This window comes from Lynx canadensis, chromosome C1, assembly GCF_007474595.2.
Source record: "Lynx canadensis isolate LIC74 chromosome C1, mLynCan4.pri.v2, whole genome shotgun sequence".
Classification (NCBI taxonomy): Eukaryota; Metazoa; Chordata; class Mammalia; order Carnivora; family Felidae; genus Lynx; species Lynx canadensis.
Genome location: NC_044310.1, coordinates 161,265,125 through 161,290,662, shown reverse-complemented (window position 1 = coordinate 161,290,662; position 25,538 = coordinate 161,265,125). Strand labels below are relative to the sequence as shown.

Below are 25,538 nucleotides of genomic sequence, written 5' to 3'. Positions count from 1 at the left end.
AAAAGCTGCAGTGACTTTAGGCCTCGTGAATACCTACGGCTTGAGAAGGCTACACAACTGTGGACAAAACGAAACCACTGTATTTGGTCTCCAGTATCCTTTATACCTTGCAAATGTTTACAGAAGATATTTTTTAGTTTTCCATATTAACAAGTCATTTCTTTGTTAGTTGCAAGTTATTTTCTTGGTTGAGACTAAATTTGACAAGTCTCTCTCAAAAAACATTCTTCCCTCTTCTTTCACCACCTACAAGCCATACGATGGTTTAAACAAAGAGTACTAAGTGCCATGGAGTCGAGGACATCAAAGAGAGCAAATTAAAATATGTGATTTGTTTACCATCACATGGACTTGGGAGTGCCCACGGCCACAGAATCCCAGGGCTAGAAGGGTGCCTGGTTGTTGTTGTAGAGAGGATCTTGCTGCCCCACTTTCTGTAGCTGCTTCTAACAACAGGAATGACTAGACCATGACCCATCACAGGAAGAAAGGAAAGTGCTCGTATATGAGAAACCTTTCACTCAACCAGCTGCTGCTGCTGCTGCTGCTTTTTTTTTTTTTTTTTTTTTAAACTCAACCAGCTTCTATGGCAAAACCAGGGAGATAAAGATTTCCATTCAGCAAAAGCACCGATATAGCTGTAGTGGTGCAGGCAGGACACTGTCAGGAGTCCAGAAAGTGTATCTTTTGAAGTGTTTACCCCCTCAAAACCATTTCCAGTCACTCCCAAACACTGGTTTCAGGAATGGCCTGGGGTATGCACAGCATAATTAGGGACAGGCCAGTGGGCTAGCTGAGCCTAGGCTAGCACTCCCAGAGCAACTGGCTATGGGTTGTAAGGAGCTATATTCACAAGGTCTCTTAGCTGCTGCCTCCGAAGAAAGGTACAAACGGTGCCGTAAGTAAGAGCTTCGTTCTGGGATCAGAGAGGCCTGCATTCAAAGCCTCATCTCTCTGCTTGCTAGCCAGGTAACCCTTGGGTAAGTTAGTTAACCTTTTCAGAGCCCCAGTTTCCTCATTTGTAAAATAGGGGGAAGTAGCATTTATGCCTCAGTACTGTGTGCCTGGAACACAATATGTGTTCCATTAATATAAGTTATCATTACTGCCTATCTATGGTAATCCAAAGTAACACAAACTTGTTGTGATTCCAGTTCATATGCCACCTGGGTCAAGTAATTTTGCCATATTCTAAAATTAACATATAGCGAAAGCCTGATTGAATAAGTGTTGGTCAAATGCCCTTCTGCCCTATTTAGAGCTGATACTTTGGGTTTCCATATTGCCTACAGTTCTACTCTCAGTGTTGTTTTACTCTCAATGTTACAAAACAGAAACAAGAAGATGAGATGCTCGAGGCCCAACAGCATCAACTAACACTTTGGCATCCTCCCCACCGCCCCCCAATGCTTTGCTGTGAGTTTCCCTGAGGGTTTGGGTAGTCTCACACAGGACTCTTCAGCTGAACAAGAGAGTAAGATTCCAAGACTGGATTATAGGTGGCTGGCAGCCTTTCTTTTTGTTTCTTTCTTTTTTTCTTTTTATTTTTTTTAATGTTTAGTTTTGAGAGAGAGGGAAAGGGAGAGAAAGAGTGGGGGAGGGGCAGAGAGAGGGGGGGACAGAAGACTGGAAGTGGGCTCTGTGCTGACAGCAAGTGAGTTGATGTGGGGCTCAAACTCACGAACTGTGAGATCATGCCCTGACCTGAAGTTGGAATGTTTAACCGACTGAGCCACCCAGGCGCCCCTGGCAGCCTTTCAAGTAAATTCTATTTTTTAAAGCCCATATACTTTACTCATAATTGAGTTATCTGCTGGTTGGGGATGGGGGGGGGGAGGTGTATGAAATCACAGAGTTCCAAGAGAGAAAAATAGTAAATTAGATCGAAATTTATCCAAAAGACTTAATATGTGATTTACCTGTGGGCCAGTTCCTGGTTTCAAGTGAAAACCAAAAACAAGTTCAAGGTTCACGATTTTTTCCTCATTTTCTTTGGGTTCATCTACTGAGTCCTAAAACAGAAAACCAAGCACTATTTACTCTAAATAGTATGTAGTGTCTTTTTTTTTATTTCATATAGAAGAGATGATTTCTCAGTACTAGTGTTTCCATGCTAACCTATTGTTTAATGTTTGATAATTTGGATCAAGCTACAAATGACACTTCTTTAAAGCAAGAGAAATGACATCTTAAGCCTTTGAGAACATTTCCACATGACTTATCTCATGCACTACAAATTGAATGTCACTCTCTTACATGTTTCACAATGCATCTTGCATTGTACACTTTTACTCTAGCAATGCACTTAGCACCTGGAGATGCACTATGAGACTTCACTCTGAGAGTTCTTAACACTCAAGATATTTGCAAGCAATTCCCAAAGAGGAACTGTGTACTTGCTAGAACAGATGAAGGTGAAGGGCCAAGAAAAGAAACAAAATGAAACTTCTGGAGTTTAGAGGTGGAAAACCATAGTTAGTGAATGAGAAGAGCTCTGTGTATTAATTGCAAACACGTACTGTATAAAAACATGTGCCATATACTTGTAGACTGGATTCAAAATAATAAGTCAAATATAATACGTTATTCAAACAAGACATCTCCTACCCCCTGCACCCAATGCAAGTGATAGATAATCCAGAGCCCTACTATGTGAATTCCTTTAGTGACTTATGTGCTGGACAAAGGTTTCTGGAGACAGGTGGGAGGCCATTGTACTAATCTACAATGTTAGTATTTAACATCCCTGAGTCACTAAGGTGACATGTGTTGTTCTTATCATGAATACACTGTTAATATTTCAACTTGTAGGAATCAAGCATGTTGAATTTATGCACATCCTAAGCTTCACTCAAAGGGCCTTTTGTTAGACAATAATTAAAGTTTGCTTCAAACAACAATTCCCGACATTGGCAAATTTAGGTGTGGATGTAGCAGGTGCATACATCAATAAAGTAGCCCATTCTCGGTGAGAAAAACACCTTACTTACCTTAATCAGTGGTGGGAAGTGAAATAAGTTTAGGTAATCGTGGGTTAATTTCTCAATGGCTGACTGTAAAAGCAAAAACAAAAACAAAAAAACATGACTTTATTAATGATCCGATAGTGCCAAGAGAGGATTTAAATTATTGTGCACATATAAAGGCATTCTTTATGTAGCCCATAAAATATCTTGGGGATGTTAATATCCAACATCTATTGAGAATAAAGCTGTTCAGAGTATTCTAGGTAGTTCATAATTATTTAATGGAACAGGCAGATATTTTAAAGATGTTAAGTCTCAGAGTACACAGTAAATAAAACCATTCTTCAAACACTGGTAGAGTATACTGGCGACAAGTTAATGTTGTAGTGTGCAGAATGCAGTTGTCACCCTGAGTAACTGTGGGAAAAACAACAAAGAACATGAATATATCACCAGAGACTTTCATTAAGGCTGAAATCTCACTAAAGGGTTTATTGCATGGTAAGGGCTTTACTATGGGTATGTGTCCAATGCTCCCCCTGCCCCCACTGAAGCACAAAGAACTCTTGAAGGAAAGGGCAACCATTTAAATTATTTTTTTATACTCCTCAGGTATAATCCAGCTTTTCTGTGAACAGAACGTATCACGTAGAGAGTAAGAAAGTGCCAATGTGAGAAAAATTAGATGCATTTTTCAAAGTGAAATGAAAGCTGTTGACACTTGACAATGTAATGAACACTTACGGATGTTCAGCCCCATTCCCTCCGCACGGCCCCTCCACGTGAAGGCTTCCAGGCACAGGGAAGAAGGATGCTGAGACAGGTTTAAAGGGACAACGAAGTGGCAGAGGGGTAGGTAGAAAGACTGTTTAGTTTCATGACCTACCATTTAAGGGTTGAGAGTCTCTTTGAGAAAGTACACAGCGATGATTGTGCTTTCTTTGGTGACAGCAGAGAATGGAGGGCACATTCTCATTGTCTGTGTGTGTGTGAGTGAGTGAGTGAGAGTGTGTGTGTGTGTGTGTGTGTGTGTGTGTGTGTGTGTGTGTGTAACATGCCTGACAAGTACCAGGAAGGCTCCTTTAGTCTGGAGGTATTCACCTGGTGTCCTATCCCCAGAGGCCCAACTCAAAGCATTATTTGTCCTCATATCCCCACAAATGTTTGCAGGACCTCCCAGAACAAGCCTCCATCATCCTTTTCTCTTAATCCTTCTCTGTCATACAAGCTTATTTGTCAGAAATACCCACAACCCGGCTGAGTTTAAGAGTGCCACGTGTTGGCTGAGTCTCCCGTGAGTGGCCAGTAACCTAGCTGTGGCTTTGGCAGTTAGGTGGACCGCCTGACTTTTGAGACTCACCTCTCCAGGAACTGTCTTTATGCACATATGCATTCTCATCCATGAGTTTCAGGGGAGTCTTGGGTCTGCTCTCTGTTTTGGAGCTCAGGGCAGATACTCTGCTTCATGAGCAGAGGACATTGCACTGACCCCACCCCAACCAGCTGCCTCCAGTGAGGGCTTTCCCTTCATGCAGGTGTTTCATGGCTTCTGTGCAGCATTAGACTCTGTTTTTATAAAGCTTTTTAACCTTTGGCTTCTGTAACACCATTCTCTCCTCCTTTTCCTACTTCCTGGGTGGGCATTCCTCTTTTCCTCCTGCCTAGGCTCCTAGGACGTCTCCTTGCCACATGCATCCTTCTTGAAGGCCCATCGTCCGTCAAATAGAGAAAGCTTCCCCACTGGAAGACTGTTTGTGGTCAGGCGTGTACATGCCACTGTGCTTTCCTTCTTTTTATTTATTTATTGAGGTGAAATTCACTGTCATGAAATTAACCATTTTAAAGTGCTGAATCAGCAGCATTTAGTACCTTCGGAGCATTGTGCAGCTAGTACCTCTGTCTGGTTCCGAAACATTTGGGGACCCTGTGCCTAGTAGCAGTCACTCCTGACATTCCCAGCCCCTGACAACCACGAATCCATTTTCTGTAAGGTGGATTTACCTATCTTCTGGATATTTCATGTAGATGGAATCAGACACTAGGTGACCCTTTGGGTCTGGCTTCTTTCATTCTGCAGGATGGTTTTGCGGTTATGCTATGTCACGGCGTGTGTTCACTAGTTTTCCTTCTTGAACCTGCAAATAGATCTGTTACCTGTGGAATCCTTCCCGTCTCTATTCACGTTTTCGTGACACTTAGCTAGGCCTTCTTACTTTGTATCATAACCTCTGAACTGGTCTTTCCCAACCTAGCCTCTCCTTTCTAATCTACTTCACAACTTCCAGAAGCAAAGTTTTCAACATGTCAGTTCTCAAAACTTCCAATACTCCCTGCAGCTGGTCGGACTCCAGACCCCTGGCCTGAAGCCATGAACTGGCCTGAAGCCACTGCACAGAAGCCATGAAACACCTGCATGAAGGAAAACACCTGCATGAACTGTCCAGGGTCTGGCCTCACCTCCCTTCCACCCTCTGCGGCACGAGGCTTCCACCAGACACAGCCACCTATTGTTCCTTGTAGTGAACCAGTTTTTTCTGTTCTCTCCTGTTTCCTTCTCTCTGAACTCCTTATTCTGTCTAAATTCATGTTCTTGCCTTTCCTGCGCCTGTGTGTATTCCAAATTCTGTCCTTCTTCAAGATCCAGCTTGGGGACCCTCCCCACTCCATGAAGTTTTCCCTCTGGCCGCACCCCCCCCCCCCCCCCCGCCCACAGCCCCTCCCAAGCAGAGGCAGTGAATGGTTCCTTTCCTCCCAACTGCCAAGACTCTTTATCATGAGAAGTTGCATGTACATGTTTTCTCTTCTCTGGGGCGTACACTCCTCAAGGGCAGGATTCTTCTTCGTATCTGCACAGGCCCAATCTTGCAGGTAGTAGGCATTCACTGAATTTGTTGAACAATAATAAGTTTGGACGTTGCTTGCCCTAATGATACCAACCAGCATGGAGGGGGCACTGTCTCTTAGGCCCACTCGGGGGTATTTAAATCACTATTGCTCTGTGATTTAAAGCTTGCTACCCTCTTTCCTCCTGACAGCTCCTTAAGGAATGTTGGTCCTTTTTCAAAGACAGCAGAGGGAAAGGGAGGTCGGAGCATCTTACTTGTCATCTGCCAAATAGGACAGGATTTACCACATTGCTCTGTTGGAAACCTGAAACTTCTCTGCACTAGAGAAAATAATTTTTCCCATCGCAGCCCATCTGAGCCAGCTTAGCTTTTCAGGATGGATGTGCCCACACCCAGAGGTCGAGATTAAATTACTTGCCAGCCTCTGAGATGTATGTTTATGAATGAGGTTTCCTGCCCTATTCTAAGAGGGAGAAGATGGTGAGGTTAAGGCTAAGCCATCATCCAACAGGTGCTCGGGCTGTAAGGACAGTCCTTGCATGGGCCCAGGGCTTGCAGAACGGAAGTAGATGGGTTCTCTTTGGACCTCAGAGGGGATTTCCTTAGAAAGGAAAAAGCCACACCGGTGGCTTTAACTGAAGTAAAGGGAAAAGCAGTTGACGTGTTAGTAGAGACTTTGTGAGATAGGGTTTGGCTAGGAAGCTGCTTTTTCTACCTTTCCTTCTTTGACTTCTCTTCTTTCTAACCTATGCCCACCCCTCCATCCACCCACAATGGGGTTGAGAAGGTCCGGGGAACAAACTGATTTTATCCTAAAATCTCTCTTGAAACACACCTCTAGTAACAGCGTCCACACAGATGCCAGCAATTATTTGGTTTGGGTAACTAAAAAACAAGACAGAGAAACAGATCTGGTTGCTAAACTACCAAAAAAAGAAAAGAAAAGAAAAGCAACAGGACCAAAAACAGGTTTAGCTTTTAAAGTGTTCAAGACTTCAGTCTGGGGGGACATGTTAGGATTTCCTGAGAAAATGAAGGATTAGAATACACACGTGGTGTGTCCGTTCTGGGTCAAAATTACAAACCCTGCAAACTGAACACACATTCCCGTGAGGTTAGGTACTACAGTGGCTTAGCTTTCACTCTGCACAGGCCCAGCATCCTTAGGGATTCCTAATGGGCAGCCAGCCTCTCTGGCCTTTAAGGGAATCACCAATTGTCTTCCCGGGTGGACGGCCGGTCTGCAGGCACCGGACAAACACGTCTCCAGGGCCTCCCGGCCCACTAAGCTGCCTCTCACACCACAGCCTTGCCACTGGCGGTGCCTTCCCTTTCAGAACACCTCCTCCCCTGTATCCCCTTCCCCTGGTTCACACCTGCTTGTCTTTAGGCTCTCAGCTCCTTCACAACTTCTTTGCAAAAGACTTTCCTCATCTCAACCTCACTTCTCCTTTGTGGCATTTCCTACAGCTGCCTTTTTATCACGATTGCATGATCAATCCCTGTCTTCTCCACTGAACTGGGGACTTCCTGAGGGCATGGAGTGATATTCAGGTGTATCTAGGTGACTTCTGTTGTGCTGGGTTGGATTATGAGGAGGGAGTGGGGGTCCCATGGGAGCAGAGGCTAATTATCAGCTGGTATGGGAGTATGTCAGCACCGTAACAGTTGATTGCACTCGAGTGTGTATCCTCAGCCTCTGACATGACACAAGGTCTGCTACATAGTAGGTGCTCAGTAAAGATTGTCAACCAACTGTCCTCCCTCTCTGAGGTACCTTCAGGTGGATGATGTGCCCCTTGGAGACAATGCCCATGTCCTTCAAGTCTTCTTCCTCCAGAAGAAGCAGTCGCTTTCCTGTAATGTTGTTTTCCTTAAACAAGCTTGCATATATGCTCATCTCTTCGGAAGAGTCCCCTGAAGGAAGGGATTAGAAGGCAGAACAAAATGAGATGAAACCATGCTCTGAGCAAAGTTAACTGCATGAATTAAGAAGGTAAGTTATTCTACTTGCCTTTTCTGACGAGCTGCTGAACCCAAAAATACTGTGAAAGAGAGGACACATATGGATTTGAAGATTCACACACGGTCAGTGGCCTGACTTCACAGTAAAACACACTTTTCGATAGATTAAAATATCTGTAGTTTTGCAATGTAAGTTTTGGCTCAACCACCAAGGTAAAATGAAAGACATTCTCTTTATGGATTTAAAACATCAAGCTCTAAAATTGGAGATACCCCTCCCTGTGGACATCTTGGGATACTTGAGGAAATGTGGGTTTTGCTTTTTATTGGGGAGATTTAAAAAAAGCCTTCAAGAAGGTTCTTAACTTATAATGACTTTTCTCTTTATGTGCTGGTCATCCCCGGAGCTACTGAGGGGTACTGGTTTACCCAGGAATTGTATGGGGAGCAGGGACCACACGGCAGTGGACAGAGAAGTGGGCAGAATATGCTGTCTTAGGCCTGGTCAGGAAGTAGCTCTGTGGCCCAAGACAAGTTAAAGCACAGAGCTTCCTGTATAGAATGAAGTTGGACCCAGTGACCCTCCGTCCTTGAATATCACTTGGCACGTGTTTACTGGTAACCTCTCACATAGAAGGGAGGCCAGACCCAGTCCCAGCAATTCTCTGAGGGGCCCTTGACCCTGGGATTTTATTTACATGGCTTGAAAACCACTCGACCTCAGAGCAAAGACTAAAAATAACTGTTAGAGCTCAGTGCTTTTTAAAAAATTTCTTCTCAAATGAGATGGGCCAACTTTCCAGCTGGGGATAAAGGGATTATATCCAGACCCATGAATAGATCCTAAGTTCTTTTTCCTTGTTAACAATCCGGGCTGGTGGGAACTTTACCAACAACAAGGCCCAGTGAATGGGAAGAAGTAGAGGCAAGTGGTGCCAAGTTTCCTCACCCTATAGAAGCCAAAGAGGTTAGCTAATGTTGAAAGCAGTTTTACTTCACCAGAGCATGGTGGGCAGGGAGGAAAACGCCCCAGTCCAGAAACCAGGTTGAGGTAGGTAAACAGACCTTCCTAAGAGTTTCTAGCAGTGAATTTGTACACTGTGGCATCTGGTCTGTTCTCTGGGGTGAGGGCTTGCTAAGGCTGGCATTATAGCTGTTTTTCTTTTTCATTTAATGGGACTTGAGCCTATAAAGTGGACCTGGAGAAGTATAAGCCCCTGAGGTCTCTGATCAAGAATTCTCCAGACTTTTCACTAAAGAAGCAAATACAGAGACGCAACAGGCTAAGAAGGATTGTTCCTTAGGGTCTCTACCCAAGTGTAAGGTATAGAACTTCCTCTGGACTTAAGTAATCTGTCCTCCTCCTCTGGCTGCAGCTGCAGAGGATGTCTGGGAGCTTGCATCCATTCTTCCTGGGAAAGGCCAGAGGACAGATGCACCCGTCACTTTCAAACAGGCCTAAGGTAGGAAGGAAACCCAGTTCAGCAGAATCCCAGTCTAGAGCTGCCTTTCCCAGATCTTTCTCCACTGTGGTTCCAGTCCATCCCTGGTGTTTTAGGAAAACTTAAGATCAAATTGTTTTCACGTTTGTTCATTTGGTATCCTGAATCACTCCTTTAACTTTGCCATTGGTATTCATTATAGTATTCTGGAATACCTTTCAGAGCAAATAGGGAGGTGGAATCCTCTTGTAAGATTTGAAGAGATACTTGCCTTGCTCTTGAGGCCTTATTTTAAATCATTACTGCATTAAAAATAGAAAAACAAGGAGGAATTTGTCAACTTCTCCTAGTTAGATTTTCTTAAGGCCCCGACCCCTCCAGCTGCATCTGTAACTTGTGGACCAATGTCTGAAATACCTGCCCAGGTCAAAGGAGGCATTAACAGAAGCCGCTTACCACGTCATCTTCAGTCCATGAGCCAATCTCAAAGGAAGGCAGCAGCTGCATGGGAAATACGAATGCAGTGAAAAACAAAAGTAATATTATCATTGTCTTTTTGGCTCATCTCTTGTCTCCCCTATTTTAGCTTTCAGCCGCTGCTCTGGCTCGGTTTCTTCCTTGGCAGGTTAGGTTGAATGGCAAGCAGTTCTCCTGACCTTGAGGGGAATTTCTCATCGCTCCAAGCATTTACCCACAGAAGCCAATCCTGGGCACCAGCTTGTCAGTAACAATTCATTGCACTTGGTGAGCTGTTGCAGCAGGGGCTGTAGATCTTGAGACTGTCCTCTCTCGGTACTTGGCACACCAAGAGTAGACTTCCCTCCCACAATAGGGTTTGACAGTCCAGGAGCTTCTGACATTTGCCAGATACCAGAGCCTCCCTTGGAATTCCCACTCAGCATGAGGATCATCAGATTGTTCATGAAAATTCTGAAGCAACACTTTGGTAATCAGATGACCTTTATGCTGCTGCTGCTACTTTTTTTTTATTTTTTATTTTTTAAATTTTTTTCAAGAGAATATTAAATCGTTTATTGATTACACATGATAATGGACGATACACACAAGCTTTAATCCCATCTATAATTTTATCTGATACCATAATTCAATTTAGATATATTGCATAGGATGTGCCAACAATCATATTAATAACCAAATAAATTCCAGGACTTCGCTTGGGTGACCCTTTTAACGGTGAACTCCAGGTCACAACACATTAACTGTCAGTTCAACCACACCAGTGTTTGTGGAGGCAACGGCTTCTGTGCCCAAGCAGGTTGCAAATAAATTTCAAATGGAACCTGGCATCACCCTGATGGAATTCTAACTTCACACTGTTGGGGTAGTTTACCAAGATGAAAAGACTTTATTTATTTTTTTTTTTTAATTTTTTTTCAACGTTTATTTATTTTTGGGACAGAGAGAGACAGAGCATGAACGGGGGAGGGGCAGAGAGAGAGGGAGACACAGAGTCGGAAACAGGCTCCAGGCTCTGAGCCATCAGCCCAGAGCCCGACGCGGGGCTCGAACTCACGGACCGCGAGATCGTGACCTGGCTGAAGTCGGACGCTTAACCGACTGCGCCACCCAGGCGCCCCAAGACTTTATTTTATTTATTTATTTTTTTTAAGTAATATCTACACCCAATGTGGGGCTTGAACTCAAAATCCCAAGATTAGGAATTGCCTGCTCTACGAACTGAGCCAGCCAGGCATCCATATATGCTGCTGCTTACAGGAGAATTTCTAAGTGGTTAGCCAAATGACTCACTTGCATTATATTTTTAAAAGGAAATATTAGGATCCATGGATGAAGAAGGACGGGTGAAACTGGAACTATCGTCCCAAGAAACCCACATTGCAGAGTTTGCTCTAATGAAAACCACTAACCTCTCTCCTTTTCAGATGTAGACATGAAAGACTTTGCAAAAGGACTTTGGCCTGCATCATTTTCAAAGCCAAAGAGCTACTTGCTTCAGTATATGCCCATGGCAATAGACTAAATGATAAACGCCTACATAATTTGAAAAAAAATTGTGTCCTGTGTCTTGAATTAGTTTGCCATACCCTTTAGCTTTAACTAACTTAACTTGCCAGCATGGTTAGATTGCTTGTAAGGTAACATGGCAGTGCCTTTCAACCTTTGTTACAAATGACATTTTTTTTGGGGGGGGGCGGTGAATGAATTGAAAAACAAAGTTGAATCTGGTTGCTTTTACTATTAGTGTAAAAATCGGAAGGTGGGTGAGTTTCTAATCTGCAAATATTTTGAACTCACATGCTCAAAACCATACTAGGAAAGGTATGCTCCTCCCTTTAAGGAGCTTTTAATTTAATTGGGGGTGAAACAGATACGGATTATAGATGGAGTTTAAGGCTACCTTCATGTTGGCTCACTCAGTGCCTAGCAGAGTGCCTGGCATACAATACTTGGTAAATTTTTGTTGAACCATTTCGTTGAATGAATCCAGCTGCAAGGTGCATTTACTAAAATGCTGAATCCTCTGATAGAGAATTCAGTGTGTGCGGGTATACCAGGGAAAAGGGAGGGTTTCATAGACCAAGATGGGGATGGAAGGCATGGTGGCTTGAGCTGGGTACTCTAGGGCACAAAGAACAGAGATGTGATTCTACTTGAGGAGAAGCAGGAAGGCCAGACACTGGCACTGGTGTTGGGGACAGGAGGGAAGGGGGGCATGGCATGTTTGCCTTACTGGAGCTCTGGATGCAGCGTGTGTATATTGGAGGATAAAGGGGAAATGCTTAACATCTTTGCTTAAAATGCCTAAGTTCTCTCTGGCAATGATTAAAAATCTCTAGGGAGCCAATCAGAATTTTTGTTGTAAACCCACAAGTTACAATATATTTGATTGTGTACAGTTTGAGTGTTCTGAGTTGTAAGGGCATAAATCACGACCGGTCTGTATATACTCTGCTACCCCCCCATGTACCCCAGTTCCCTCAGGATTGCCCCTCTCCTCCTCTGAGATACTGGATATAGGTAGGAATCTTCACATGCACTCACCTGCTTCAGTAATGCAGAAAGGAAAATGATTTGAGGAAGAAAAATCTAAAACTGAATTTGACCAAAGAATATACATGACATTTTATTTGTTCATGGGGCAGCTGAATACAGCTGCAGGAACATGTCATTCCCTTTTCCCATCACGGAAACAAATGTGAAATAAGGAACTTTTTTGATGAGTTCAAGGAACAACAGACTGACTTTACAGAACTCTTTCCCTGCATCAAGGCTGGCCTCTATAGGGAGTGGGGGGATATGTGGTGGTTTGATTTTTATACAATTCCCAAATGTTGTGCTAAGCAAAATCGTTAAGTATTTCTTGAATAAAGGTTGTAAATGAAACAACTAATCAAAACCCATCATACTTGGTTTTAAGGTCAAAAGGAGAGGGGAAGAGTTCTCTTGCCCTCCTAGAGTGGCTCGTCAAGAGGACGCCAAGGGAAAGGCATAGATTCAGTTTGATAATCACTCTGGCAGGATTCTTGCACAAGGCTTGCAGAGATCAGTGATAGGAAGGCTGGAGCCAGACACTGCTTCAAGACGGTTTGAATTTGGCAAGATGGGGGTAAGAGTTAATGATCTCTAGCCACATAGTGGTTTACCATTTCCTTTATGCTTTCTGTACCTTCTTAGCATGTCAGTGTATCTGCTGTAGCATGAGTTCTAAGCCTTTTGTTCTTTTGAGGATAAGAAAAAATCCACCTCGTGACTGCCCCATCACTTTACAAATTCATTATTTACACTCAACTGATTTCAGGAGAGAAAAGCTCACATTCATGTGCATGCGTGTGACCGTGATTCCTTCCAAGGATGTTGGGAAATCCCATCTAACAAAGATCTGATATACACAGCAACACATAACAAAGGGATTTACTGTCAAAACGTTTATTGCAAAATGGAGTCTTAAAACAAAGAAAAAAGCAAAGAAAAGTTCACATCAAAATGAAATGTATGACACCAACTTGGATTTCTGAATACATTGTGGACTTGTGCTGGAATATCAAATTCCAACTATGAAATCAATAACTGAGTAGTCTTACCACACACGAGTGATATGTAATCTCCCATACAAACATTATACAAGATATTTGGCATAGGATTTGCTCAGAATAACATTGCAACAGAATAGTTGAGAAAAAGGTTTTGTTAAAAAAAAAAAAAAGTGATAATGCCATCTATTCAAAGCTCACACTCAAAGAATATAAATATTTCCTATTATTTAGTACAAAATATCTAAAAGAGTGCAAAAGCAATATGTGCAGTGTATTGTATCTGACATTAAAAGTTAAACTGTTCTGCACACAATATAAAATAATTAATGTAGGTGTTTGAAACACTAGTTTTAAAGTCAATAATCACATGCCAGAAAGCTCCTCATAGGCAATAGTGTGCAACTGATAGTTGAAGCATAAACGAACATGGCTAGCTAGCCCTTCAGATTTCCTGGTACACGCTCCTTTTTCATCACAGAAATGCTACAGCTATCAGGCTGGGCCACAATCGAAAGAACAGAACAGATTGTTCTTTCTGGCAATGCTTAAAGTCTAAACAGGAAAACAGTCCTACTCAAAAGCAGCAAAAGGTGCCTGATTATAGAAAAATTATGCTCTCTCATATGTGGTAGAGTGAGAATGTGCTAGTTTTCAAATGCTGCAACAAGTCTAGCGTATCAAAACCCAAAAAAGTCTCAATATTTAACTCAGAATAACTTTTAAAATGATCTTTCATGAAATTCTTACTACTCCAATGAAAACTCTGAAAAATAAAGTTATGTACACAATAGTTCTAGGAGAAGTCATTCTGGATCTCTCCCAAATCTTACGTCTGATTCCTTGATTTTAATGGGAATCAATTTTGAATTAACTCAGCTGGTGTTAAAATCTAACAGATTTGCTGCATGTTAAACATCACTGGCTAAAAACTGGCCCTCAACATTTCCAGAGGATCTAAAACAAGTGTCCTGTGTGCCTTCAACTCTTCCCATTGGTTATTAATGTAAAATATTAAAATGTGATTTTACTTAACACACACACACACACACACACACACAGCCCTTTTAAATTAACCTGGCTGCTTTGAAGAACTATAGCTCCCTCAGTGATGTTTTCCTTTTTTACTTATTTTGGAATTAGTGTAACAGAGTGACACCAACCCCCACCCCAGGTAAATTTTGCTGTTTTATAAAGTTTCCACCAGCATTCTTAAGGGGAAAGAAACCATTTCCACAAGGGAGGATTTAAGATAAATGCCACAAACCTATAAACTATAGATTGTACAGTAGTTGTAATTTTGGAAATGTATCTTTTGACTTGAGCAATTTTGTTTGAGGGAGAAAAATTTGATACAGAACTGTAAAACTGCCAGGTTTAGCAAGTTTCTTAAAGGGGAAAGGGACAATGCTATTGGTAAATGGAATTCTTTATTGGATGGGACTGTCCCTGGCATGCAGGATGTTACCATTTTTGGCACTGGGCATTAAATACACCCCAGTCACTGTGACAACCAAAAATATTCTCCAGCCTCCCCCCACCCCTCCAAACATCATTAGGTGCCCAAGACGAGAATGGCTGGTAGAGAGTCATCAAATTCTAGATCGTCAACTTTATGAATATAGAAAAAGAGATGAAAAAGAGTAATTATATTTTCAGTTGTAGGACTCTGAAAATTATGACAATTTAGAGTTTCAATTATTATTGTAAATCTTTAAATTTCTTAGTGTTTCTTTATAAGTATACACTTTTGTAAGTCAAGTAATTGGAAATAAATCCAACATCAACAATTTGCCATTTGAAAAACTGATTTCAAAAGTGAATTAGAAGCTGTACAATTAACATCATTAGAAAATGTGCATAATAAACAGTTCCTTTGAAAAGTAATAAGAGTCTAAAGTCTTCTAAATAATCTTCACAGATAGAGTGAGACCACTTTAAAATTTTGTTTATAGGATTTAGACTTTAGGGATGTTCAAAACCCTAGAAAGGGACTTATCTGAAACATAAAGTAAAGTAATGCTGTATGATAATTACCTATAATAAAGTACAATTCCAGGTGGAGAACAATTTCAAGCTTATCACTGAAGTTTTCAATTCTGCTGTACCCTAAATCCCTGAATACTGGTGAGGAAGATGACAGCAGTGGAGAGATCAGGGAGATATTCCCTAATTAACGGTAACCCCTAGGTCTGAGTAGAGTCCTATTACCTTTCTCTTCTAGCCCTATTTGGCTGCCTCTATTAATGCACTGAAACTTTATGTGTAATTACGATAGATTTATATGTAAATTAAGAAAAAAATGTCAGTTTTGTTCTGTTTATATGTTCTAAATTTGTTGATGAGGATTCTTGAATGAGAGGCAGGGTTTACATTCTTACATAAAGTGCGCAGATCTCAAAATTAGCCCACAGACATTCCCTGATCAGCGAGGCCTTGTCCGACCACACTTGAAAACCCACAACATTCCTCCGTGTGTCATCTTCTTTCCCTGCTCCGTTTTTCAGCATGCACTTAACAAGTGTTTACGTACTATAGAACCCACTTGTTTTGTTTACTGTCAGGATCTCTGCTCACTAGCAGGTGTGCTCCATGAGCACCAGGGTCTCCCTCTAGCTGGTCCCTGGAACAGTCCCTGGCACAGAGAAGGGGCTCAATGAATATCTGTGGAATGAATGACTTTATCTTTCTCTAGAAAGATGTGCAAGAGGCTTTTAAACTACTTCCTACTTGGGGCACCTGGGTGGCTCAGTCGGTTGAGCGTCTGACTTCAGCTCAGGTCATGATCTCACAGCTTGTGAGTTCGAGTCCCACGTCGGGCTCTGTGCTGACAGCTCAGAGCCTGGAGCCTACTTCGGATTCTGTTTCTCCCTCTCTCTCTCCCCCAACCTACTCGCATTGTCTCTCTCTCTCTCTCAAAAATAAATAAACATTAAAAAAAATTTTTAACTACTTGCTCCTTGATTCTCTCCTCCAGGTTGCTGGACTACAGTGCCCCCAGGGCATGCTGGGAAGTCAAGAGTTGAAAACCACCCCTCTGCTTGGCTCCCAGATGTTCAGCTTGAGGGGCTCAGCTTGAGTCAAGGAGTGCTCCTCTTACGTCTGCGCACGGACAGGACACCTGTTGAGGTTTGTGCCTGTTTGCCGGCAGCACTGTGTAGTGTGCATCTGTGAATGGCTGCATAGACAGAAGGTGTACTGGATTGGGTATGGAGGGAACCCATCTACCAGGGGAAAGACTTACCTATTCGTTCTGTTTTTACTTAGTCTATGGGTGGTAGCAGGGCCTGCAAACCCCTCAGGTATGTAGTCTTCAAAGAACACCAGGTTAAATTTATTTATATAGTTTACGTTCTAAGAATGCTTTCTTCATCTTTCCCGAAAGCTGTTTACTTTAACTTTCATCGCCTACTACTCAATAAGTATTACTTGAAGTTGATAGTTTAGTTTTCCAGGTTACTGTAACCACTTATTTTTCACTGGCATAATGAAGACTTGCTAAAGTTAACTGACCACTTCCCATGGGCCTGGTTCTGTGTTAAGTGCTTTACATGTATTATTTCATTTAATCCCTTCAGCAATCCTTTGAAGTGGGTACTGTTACCATTCCCATGGCAAAAATGAGCAGACAGATACGCAGGTTAAATAATTTCTAACAGATTACACGGCAGTTTTGAATCATAATTTGACTACAGATCCTTCTCTTTATCACCATGGCATATAGACTGTTCTGCATTTCACACCCCAGGACATTTTAATAGTTATTTTTCTCCAAATAAAGCTGGCACAGTGTACTGATCATTTTGTGGTATTTTTCAGCTGTTAATAGGGATTAGAAGCCTGTCATGCTTCAAATTTCCAGAGACTTTTCCTGATTGAGTATACTTGGAAATAGTATTAGATAATATCTATGATGATATCCTTTCTTAAATTCCCCATAAAAAGAACTACCAAAAGTGTTTTAGTTTAATAGTCAAATGAATGGCCCTTCTTTCCAAAATAGGCTGAAAAAAGTTTTTATTCTTTTGCCTTTCTTGTATATATAGGACTACAAATGTTTTGTAGTTTGTTTTGTTTTTTTCAAACAGTGTTTTATAGCTTTGACAAATGTGATAACATTCTGAGAACCTCTCTCTGAAGAACTAGGTTTTCAGACGGCACCTACATTCACTTCCATTTATCACCAGTGTGGCTCAATCCAGGTCAAAAAAAAAAAAACCCAAAACACTGGGAGGCTGGATCTGAATTAAAAAGGACCCTTCATCCTCCACGTCTGTCTCAGTAGATATAATTTACCTTCGCTCTTCCCTTTATATATTTAGTTCCCTCTTTAAAACATCTCTGCATATATTTAGAACCCAGAATGATCATGCCCCTGTGGAAAAAGAACATGCGTATATCCTTACTGGCAGCGCAGAGCAGGTCTGTATTAGCACTTGAGCTGCCCTGCCTGTAAGTTTCCCTTTAAGACCATACCCTTCTTTTATAAACTACGCCTCAGATGATCGTGTGTTGTTCAGAAGCTTCCAGGGCTAGCACTGGCATGAAAGCCTGCAACATCTGCTGTTGGTTTCAAATTAGAGTATTTCTTCTTCCAGTATACTATTAAGAACATCTCTCAGGTTTTACTGTGAGTAGTTGTGCTATTAAGTATTGAAAATTCTTGGCATTTAGGTATTTCTGAAGTATTTGTGATCGCCGCCTTTCATCTCAATTTTTTTATTGTTGGATTTTGTAGTCACTCTCAATTATTTCTGACAGCACAGCATATTGCCAGAAGAAAAAGAAATGTAGTGTGTTACAAGAAAATCAGTGTCTAAGAAGAATTAGGAGTTAAGAGTGCTTTTTCAAAATGTAAGTTTTCTTAAGCAATTAAATAAATGAAATCAAATCAAAGTATAAAGTATTTGCTTGAAAAAAAAAGCCAGAATATAATTAGTTGTGAAAAATACTATATTGTATAATAGAGTCACAAATTTCTATAATCAGGCACCACATTTGCTGACTCATTAAATATACCTTTCTGGCTTAACCCTCCCCCACACCCCCATTTTTCTGTAAGCAGGAAAAAAAAAAAGTAAAATCATTAAAGAAATGACTGTCATAGAAATGTGATTGGCTTAAAAATTCCGTGCTTACTTTTCTACCTCCTTACTGGTTTTCGTACAGACTGAATAGCAAGTTTCTTTTGGTTTGCCGAACATTTTCAATTTTCTTACTTTGCTGTCTGCTTTCATTCACTATTATTATCCATGTCATTATCCTCCTCATCACCGTCATCATCATCATCATCATCATCATCGTCACCTTCTGACAAGTCAAAATCACTGAACCCCAGGGCCATGTTGACCTTCTTCCCCCTCCTCTTAGATGTGGTTTTGGAAGAATTCTGCTTGGCTTGCATGTTTATCTGCATCCCAGAATGCAGCACAGCTCCTGCTTTGTTCATTGAGAAGATATCCCCAAAGCCCATCAGCATCATGGCCTGCAGACTTTGGTTCATGCCATGGCCCTCCCCGTTACTTGTTGCTGTGATCTGACATGACATCTCTGCACTGTTTGACTCCTCTGTCTTAGATTCAAAGTAAGACTCCTCAGACATTCTTGCAGCAAGAGGCAAGAGAAGCTATCGTGAGGGAAGAAAGGACAGAAGCAAAAAGAGAAATTAGGACCAATTTAAATAAAGGAAACAGATACCACAAAATTAGTGGGTGCTGCACAGAAGGTAAATGATTAGTGAAATAAACGAATGTAGGGGATCCTGTAAAAACGTATTTAATGGCAGGTTTGGCTCCAGCATATTTGCCATAATTTACAAATGACAGAGTAAACCACAACCAAAAGTTTGCAGAGCGCCACAGCAGGCTAGATTTCAAATGGGAAGGAAGTTGCAAGTTTTAAGCCCTCATTTCGCTTAAAACAGTTTTTAGGATCTCTCTTAATTTTTTCCAATTTCACTTTCACACAGAAACGTTAAATATTAAATTAAAAAGAAATTAAGTAGAGATTAAATCTCAAGTAAAAAATGAAGGAACCTTGTACCAAAGGATCAAGTTCAGAGGAAGCATAAAGACAGTTCAGTAGTCAATACCCTTCTACAGAAATCTGGGCCATTAATCTCCTTTCTTTCTAGATTACTATCTGACTCTAAATTAAAAAGGAGTCTAGGATTCAGTAGTTTCCGCTTATTATTTATTACAACCAGATAGAAACCTAGTTACTTGACTTATGAAATAATTCACTTAGTGAACAAATTCTAGATCTGTCTCTAATACTTAAGGACATAAATACATATGAAAATTTGGGGGAGAGAAAATTAGTATTAATTTAGACTGTTACCTTTTGCTCTATTCTCTAAGTGCCCTTCTTGTAGTAGAACTTTTTTTTCTAGGAATTCCTCCTCTCACAGTGGTAGACCTCTATTTTCTACCTTACATCATGATTTTGAACAACTAACCTATTCCCATAAATGCTGGTCTTATTCATTTCAGGAGTCTGTCAGGATCTGAAAAGTGTTACTGCCTCTTCTTTTGAGAAATAAGCAAATTAAGGCTTATATTTTTGGTGGTGTTCAAATATGGGTAAATTTATGATAAATAGTGCACAAATAACATGGGATGACCTTTACATCCTGGGTATAAATACGGTTTTTAGGGCCAGTTTCCTAATTTTTAAACTGAAGTTGGAGTTGAGGTTCTTTTTTTTTTTTTTTAAGTTTTATTTTTTTAAGTAATCTCTACACCCTACACGGGGCTCAAACTCACGACCCTGAGATCAAGAGTCAGATGCTCTACTGACTGAGCCAACCAGGCGCCCCCTGGAGTTGGGCTTTTAAAAAATATCTTACTCTATTAGGAAAAGATTTCCAGAGTTGTTGCATCAATAAGAACTTCACATGCTTCAGCTAAAAAATACAGTTATAAAGAAGGAAAAAATTGTGTTAGATCCTTTAACACTGGAAACAGGATATTATTTTCCTTGCAGCCAAACTTTGCAGCTTCTCAAATTTGTTTTCAATTGTTAGATTCTCTTTAGAGAGCTTTGTCCTCGCCTTCTCAACAGATGTCTCTCAAATAAGCTTTGATGTTTAAGAGAAATCAAATTTTTACATCAAGCTGCAACAATAATTAAAAAACAAACACTGTCTGTATTTCTGTATGGGAGAATTCCTCTTCCCAAATATCTTCAACTAATGTTTTAATTTCAGGAAAGTAAATGGTGTCCCTCCTTGAAATAAAAACAATAATACTATTTTTTATGAAGTTACATAAATGTTAAACTTTTATAATTAAGATGAGGCTACAGACAGAAAACCTAAACCTCCAGCCACTTCCTTTTTAAAAGGTTTATTTCATCTTTCTCTCAGAAACCTCATTTAAAGTCAACTAGAAACTGATGTGAGGATAAAAGAAAATACCCACTTAGAAAATACCTGAGCACAAACTTTCTTTCCTTCAGAAATATGAGCTCTAAGCAGAAGAGACATTAAAAGCAAGTACTGTAAGAAAGAAAACTTAGCCCTCATAGGTAAAAAAAAAAAAAAAAACTCTGAGATCATGCTTCATGCTGTCCATTGTTAGATGGTAGCCTTCAGAGCGGTTCCTTTACAGAAAGTTTTCTGGAGTTAAAACGCAAGCATACAACCTACTGAGCACTCCTACTGTTTCATTATTTATTACACAACTATGTTACTAATAGCAATAATGTGTGCAAGGCAGCCCATGATTTCTTAGCAAAACTAATGCCGATAAACCAAAGAAAGCTTCTAAAGCATACTGTAATAGGTAGTTTAAAGTTTTTTCTTACAATGCTACATTTAGAAAGAGTCAAGCCATGCAGTGCTTTATAGCTTAAGATTTCAATGTACTTTAAAAAAAAAAAAACCACCTCTCAGCCTTCAGAAGACAGCTATGTGTCTGCCTCTCCTCAGCTCTGGGAGAAGCTCTGCTCCCAGCAGACCCTTAGGGTGATGCTTTCTGAGTCCGCCTGTTGATACCAATTCAACCAGACTCGAGTTCCCTCTTGAGAGCCAAATGAACTTACGAAATGTAGTACCTTTTTAATGTCCCATGGCAGTCTTATGTATAGCAATTCAGTTCTTGCTTTGGAAGTCCGTGGATGGCCAGAGTCATTTTGGAAAAAGTTAAATCTGATAATAAATACTTAACTTCATTGTATTTCCCTTTTTTTGGATATCAGGTTGCTTTTCCACATAAACCGGAAAAGGAGGCAAACTATGTTATTCTTTAGACATTGGAAGATACTCTGCAACTGGGCACTGGCTGCTTAATGGCGATTAAGGCTTTTAAAAATAGGAAAGCTTTTTGAAGATCACCAAGTGAAGAGCATGTAAGTATTTTTTGGGTATAATTACCGCAGCAACTATCAAAAAAGAATTAAAATACATAATTTTACTTTTAATCTTACCATTACTTGGTTTTCAAAGTGGACAAATATTGGGGCACCTGGGTGGCTCAGTCGGTTAAGCGTCCGACTTCAGCTCAGGTCATGATCTCATGGTCCATGAGTTCGAGCCCTGCGTCAGGCTCTGTGATGTTAGTTCAGAGCCTGGAGCTTGCTTCAGATTCTGTCTCCCTCTCTCTCTGTCCCACCCCACTCACTCTCTGTCTCTATCAAAAAATGAATAAACGGTAGAAAAAAATATATAAAATGGACAAATTTTACCCATTAAAAAAACCAAAAAAGCCAATGATCTACTAAATTTCTGAAATGATAAACCATTCAAAATAGGGAAGAATCCTGAAATTTGGTTAGACTTTAATATATCATGTCAATATATAAGTATAAGCTAAATACAGAAATAGTGAAATCCTTGTGAAGAATTTTTATCTTCCTCTAAATAAAAAGCTTGGGAAAAAAACAAGGTAGTTCTTAAGTAGTAAATATTAGAGGCTTGTCACAAGGGACATCTTTTTCCAATCTTTTGCTGCAGTGATTGTAACACTAAATGGAGCAAGGAATATTAATGCTGGTCGTTGATATGTCACCAATTTTGTTCTCTTTTAGAAGGAAAACTTGCTTAAGTTCTGCCACATGGAGACTCTTGGACAGCGAGCTGCCTCGGCGTTCTGCTTATTAATTCCTGATGGGCTCTATGGAGTTAATCAGCCGTTAGGCACGTGTTCTGGGGATCTAACAGATGGTGCGAAAATACACTGCATTTTATTTTTGTAATTCTAATATACAAACACGCTGACAGAATAACAGTACTTAGAGAAAGGGCCAGAAATAGGATAAGCTTTTCTTTTAAATTTCTGGCATTTTGTTAATTGAAATGAGATCCGAGCGCTACTTGAGTGTAAACGCAGGCCCTTCACCGTGCAGGCATAAGGCAGGAAGTGAGGGAGGTGGCCGTGGGGGAGGGGAGGGCCGCCATGCTGCCTCTTCTAAGTTGGGGGCCGAGTCACCCATGGGGAGCACTCACCGGGGTGTTGGACTGCTCCGTCAGCTTTTGCTCCCACATCCTCAGACGTCTTTCCCGCTCTTTCAGCTCTTGCTCTTTACAGCTGAGGTCCCGTTCTAGTTTCTTCAGCCTCTCAAGAGTTGCCTCAATTTCGCACCTGCACAGGGATGACTGGTTTAAGTCTCAGCTTTGCTCAAGAGTTATTAAATGCTTAGTGGCCATCAGAATGTGTAATGAAAGTGAAAGGCTGGGGTGCCTGGGTGGCACAGTCGTTAAGACTCTCTTTTTTTTTTTTTTTTAATTTTTTTTTTTCAACGTTTATTTATTTTTGGGACAGAGAGAGACAGAGCATGAACGGGGGAGGGGCAGAGAGAGAGGGAGACACAGAATCGGAAACAGGCTCCAGGCTCCGAGCCATCAGCCCAGAGCCCGACGCGGGGCTCGAACTCACGGACCGCGAGATCGTGACCTGGCTGAAGTCGGACGCTTAACCGACTGCGCCACCCAGGCGCCCCAAGACTCTGACTCTTGATTTTGGCTCAGGTCAAGATCTCATGGTGGTGAGATCCAGCCTCACGTAGGGCTCTCCACTGACGGTGCAGAGTCTGCTTGGGGTTCTCTCCCCCAACCCCGCTTACCCTGCCCCTCCCTTGCTCACACTCTCTCTCAAAAATAAACTTAAAAGGCTAAAATGAAAGGCTGAATAAAAGACTGTGATTTTTGCCAGTTTTATTGAGATATCATTGACATATATCACTGTGTAAGTTTACAGTGTACTGCATAATAGTTTGACTTACACATACTGTGAAATGATGCCCACTATAAATTTAGTTAGCATCCATCATCTCATATAGAGAAAGCAAAAAAAGAAAAAAAAATTTTCTTGTGATGAGAACTCTCCAGATGTACTCTCTAAACAACTTTCATACATATGATACATTAGACTGTAGTCATCATGTTGCACATTATAGTCCTTGGACTTACTTACCTTGTAACTAGAAGTTTATATCTTTTTTATTTTGAGAGAGAGCGTGCATAAGCAAGTGGGGGGAGGGGCAGAGAGAGAGGGGGAGAGAGAATCCCAAGAACTGAGGAACTTGTAAGGTATGACCTGAGCAGAAACCAAGAGTCGGACCTTTAACGGACGGAGGCACCCAGTGTAAGTTTATACCTTTTGGTCACCTTCCTCCTATTTGCCCCCACCACCAACTCTGGTAACCATAAATCTGATCCTTTATTTCTGTGAGTCTGGCAAAACTTGTGCTTCTAAACCAAACAGGAAACTATCAGAGAATAAGAAATCTGTCACATCCTTAAAAATCTATAGGTAGTTTCTAGTCTGGAAAAATCAGCTCAAAATACTTCCTAACAAAGTACTGAAGACCCACGAGAGTAGAGCCTAAGCTATGGAGCTGGTGTCCTGGTTTAGCTGTTTAATGAATGCTGACATTAAACTAGCCCTTTATAGTTTAGAAAGCACTATTACACAATGTCTCATCTTATTCTCATAACAGCCCCAAGAAACCGGTACTAATCCCATATATAGAGATGGGGAAAATGATGTTCAGGTTGGGTGATCAACATCCTGTCCCTAGTGAATTCAGGTTGGCCTAATTCCCTGACTAGGTAACTCAATCAATTGATTAATCTGACCTAGTTTTCTTAGTTGTAGGGGGTGATGATTATCTTATACCAGGGTTCCCCAGACTGCCTGATCCTAATAACTACCTGGGCAGCTTTTTAAAAAACAAATAAATACACAACAAAATACAGATTCCTAGGACCCTTCCTTAGGGCTTATGATTCAGTAGGGCTGGGTAGGGACTAGGAATTTCCATTATTTAATAAAAGACCCGGGGCTCCTGGGTGGCTCAGTCGGTTAAGCGTCCAACTTCGGCTCAGGTCATGATCTCACGGTTCGCGGGTTCTAGCCCCGCGTTGGGCTCTGTGCTGACAGCTCAGAGCCTGGACCCTGCTTTGGATTCTGTGTCTCCCTCTCTCTCTGCTCCTCCCCCACTCACATTCTGTCTCTCTCTCTCTCTCAAAACTAAATAAACATTAAAAAATTTTTTTAAAAACCCAGGTAATTTTTATAATCTGACAAGTGTGGATCAGATGAACTCTAGGATTCTTTTGAAGTCTAATAAGTTTTTTAAAGTTCCCTCCTTAGTCTCTATAGGCCAATCAACCTCACTACTTAGAATATGTCCAGTTATAGAAACCTTTGTAGAAAATGAACTGTTGATGACATGGCTCAGTACAAGCCATTTTCTTCCTTCAGGCTTGTCACTGTGCTCTGAGAGCTGGAAGTTCCTTCCCTTGAGTTTCTGAAAGGCCTGGAGACAGCTGACTGGTTATTAGCTGGTAAGTGCTGCCACAGCATGGAGTCTGGTTGGGATTCATTCTCTCTCTCTCTCTCTCTCTCTTCAAAATAAATAAACAAACATAAAAAAAAAAAAGTCCTAGGTATTATTTGGCAACATCTAAGACAGGGAACAGCTACTGAGGTGGGTCTGGATTTGGGTCCAACACTGGACTTCTCTGGTTATCTGAAAAGAACCTCAGAGCCAGGGAGTTAGCAAGTTAGTGTAAAAGCACCCGCCGTCGACACTCCATTCCTCTTATTGGTGTCATTTGAAAATTATAGAACATAAGAACAGTCACACTACCTGAAGAAAGGCACCAAAATCAGCAATCTTTCAGAATTATCACTATCATCAAGTCCACATTTTATCCCTGATGTTTCTGACAAAAAGATTATGCCCATTCATAAATAAGTGTGTTTATTTTTCAAATGGAGATTTGAGGGAAAAAAATCAATGTGGGAAACCTTAGGTTAAACTTTTATAACAAAGAAAGTGAAAGTGAGCCATCTTGGGGAA

The 25,538-nt window shown here is 41.1% G+C and overlaps 1 protein-coding gene across 4 annotated transcripts in view; it reads right to left on the bottom strand.

The window, feature by feature from the left end:
- The window catches only part of MAP3K20 (mitogen-activated protein kinase kinase kinase 20), a 184,497-nt gene that overhangs the window by 25,665 nt on the left and 133,294 nt on the right, over positions 1-25,538 (bottom strand). For 3 of the 4 annotated variants that reach the window (XM_030324076.1, XM_030324077.1, XM_030324078.2), the window contains exons 11-16: positions 22,678-22,813; positions 9,676-9,720; positions 7,827-7,857; positions 7,590-7,729; positions 2,991-3,053; positions 1,920-2,012 (exon numbers count right to left, since the gene is read on the bottom strand). In XM_030324076.1, coding sequence (XP_030179936.1) covers positions 1,920-2,012; positions 2,991-3,053; positions 7,590-7,729; positions 7,827-7,857; positions 9,676-9,720; positions 22,678-22,813 — 508 coding nt within the window. Of the gene's footprint in view, positions 1-1,919; positions 2,013-2,990; positions 3,054-7,589; positions 7,730-7,826; positions 7,858-9,675; positions 9,721-13,112; positions 18,859-22,677; positions 22,814-25,538 lie in introns of those variants that run through there. The other variant, XM_030324079.2, reaches the window with a different exon arrangement.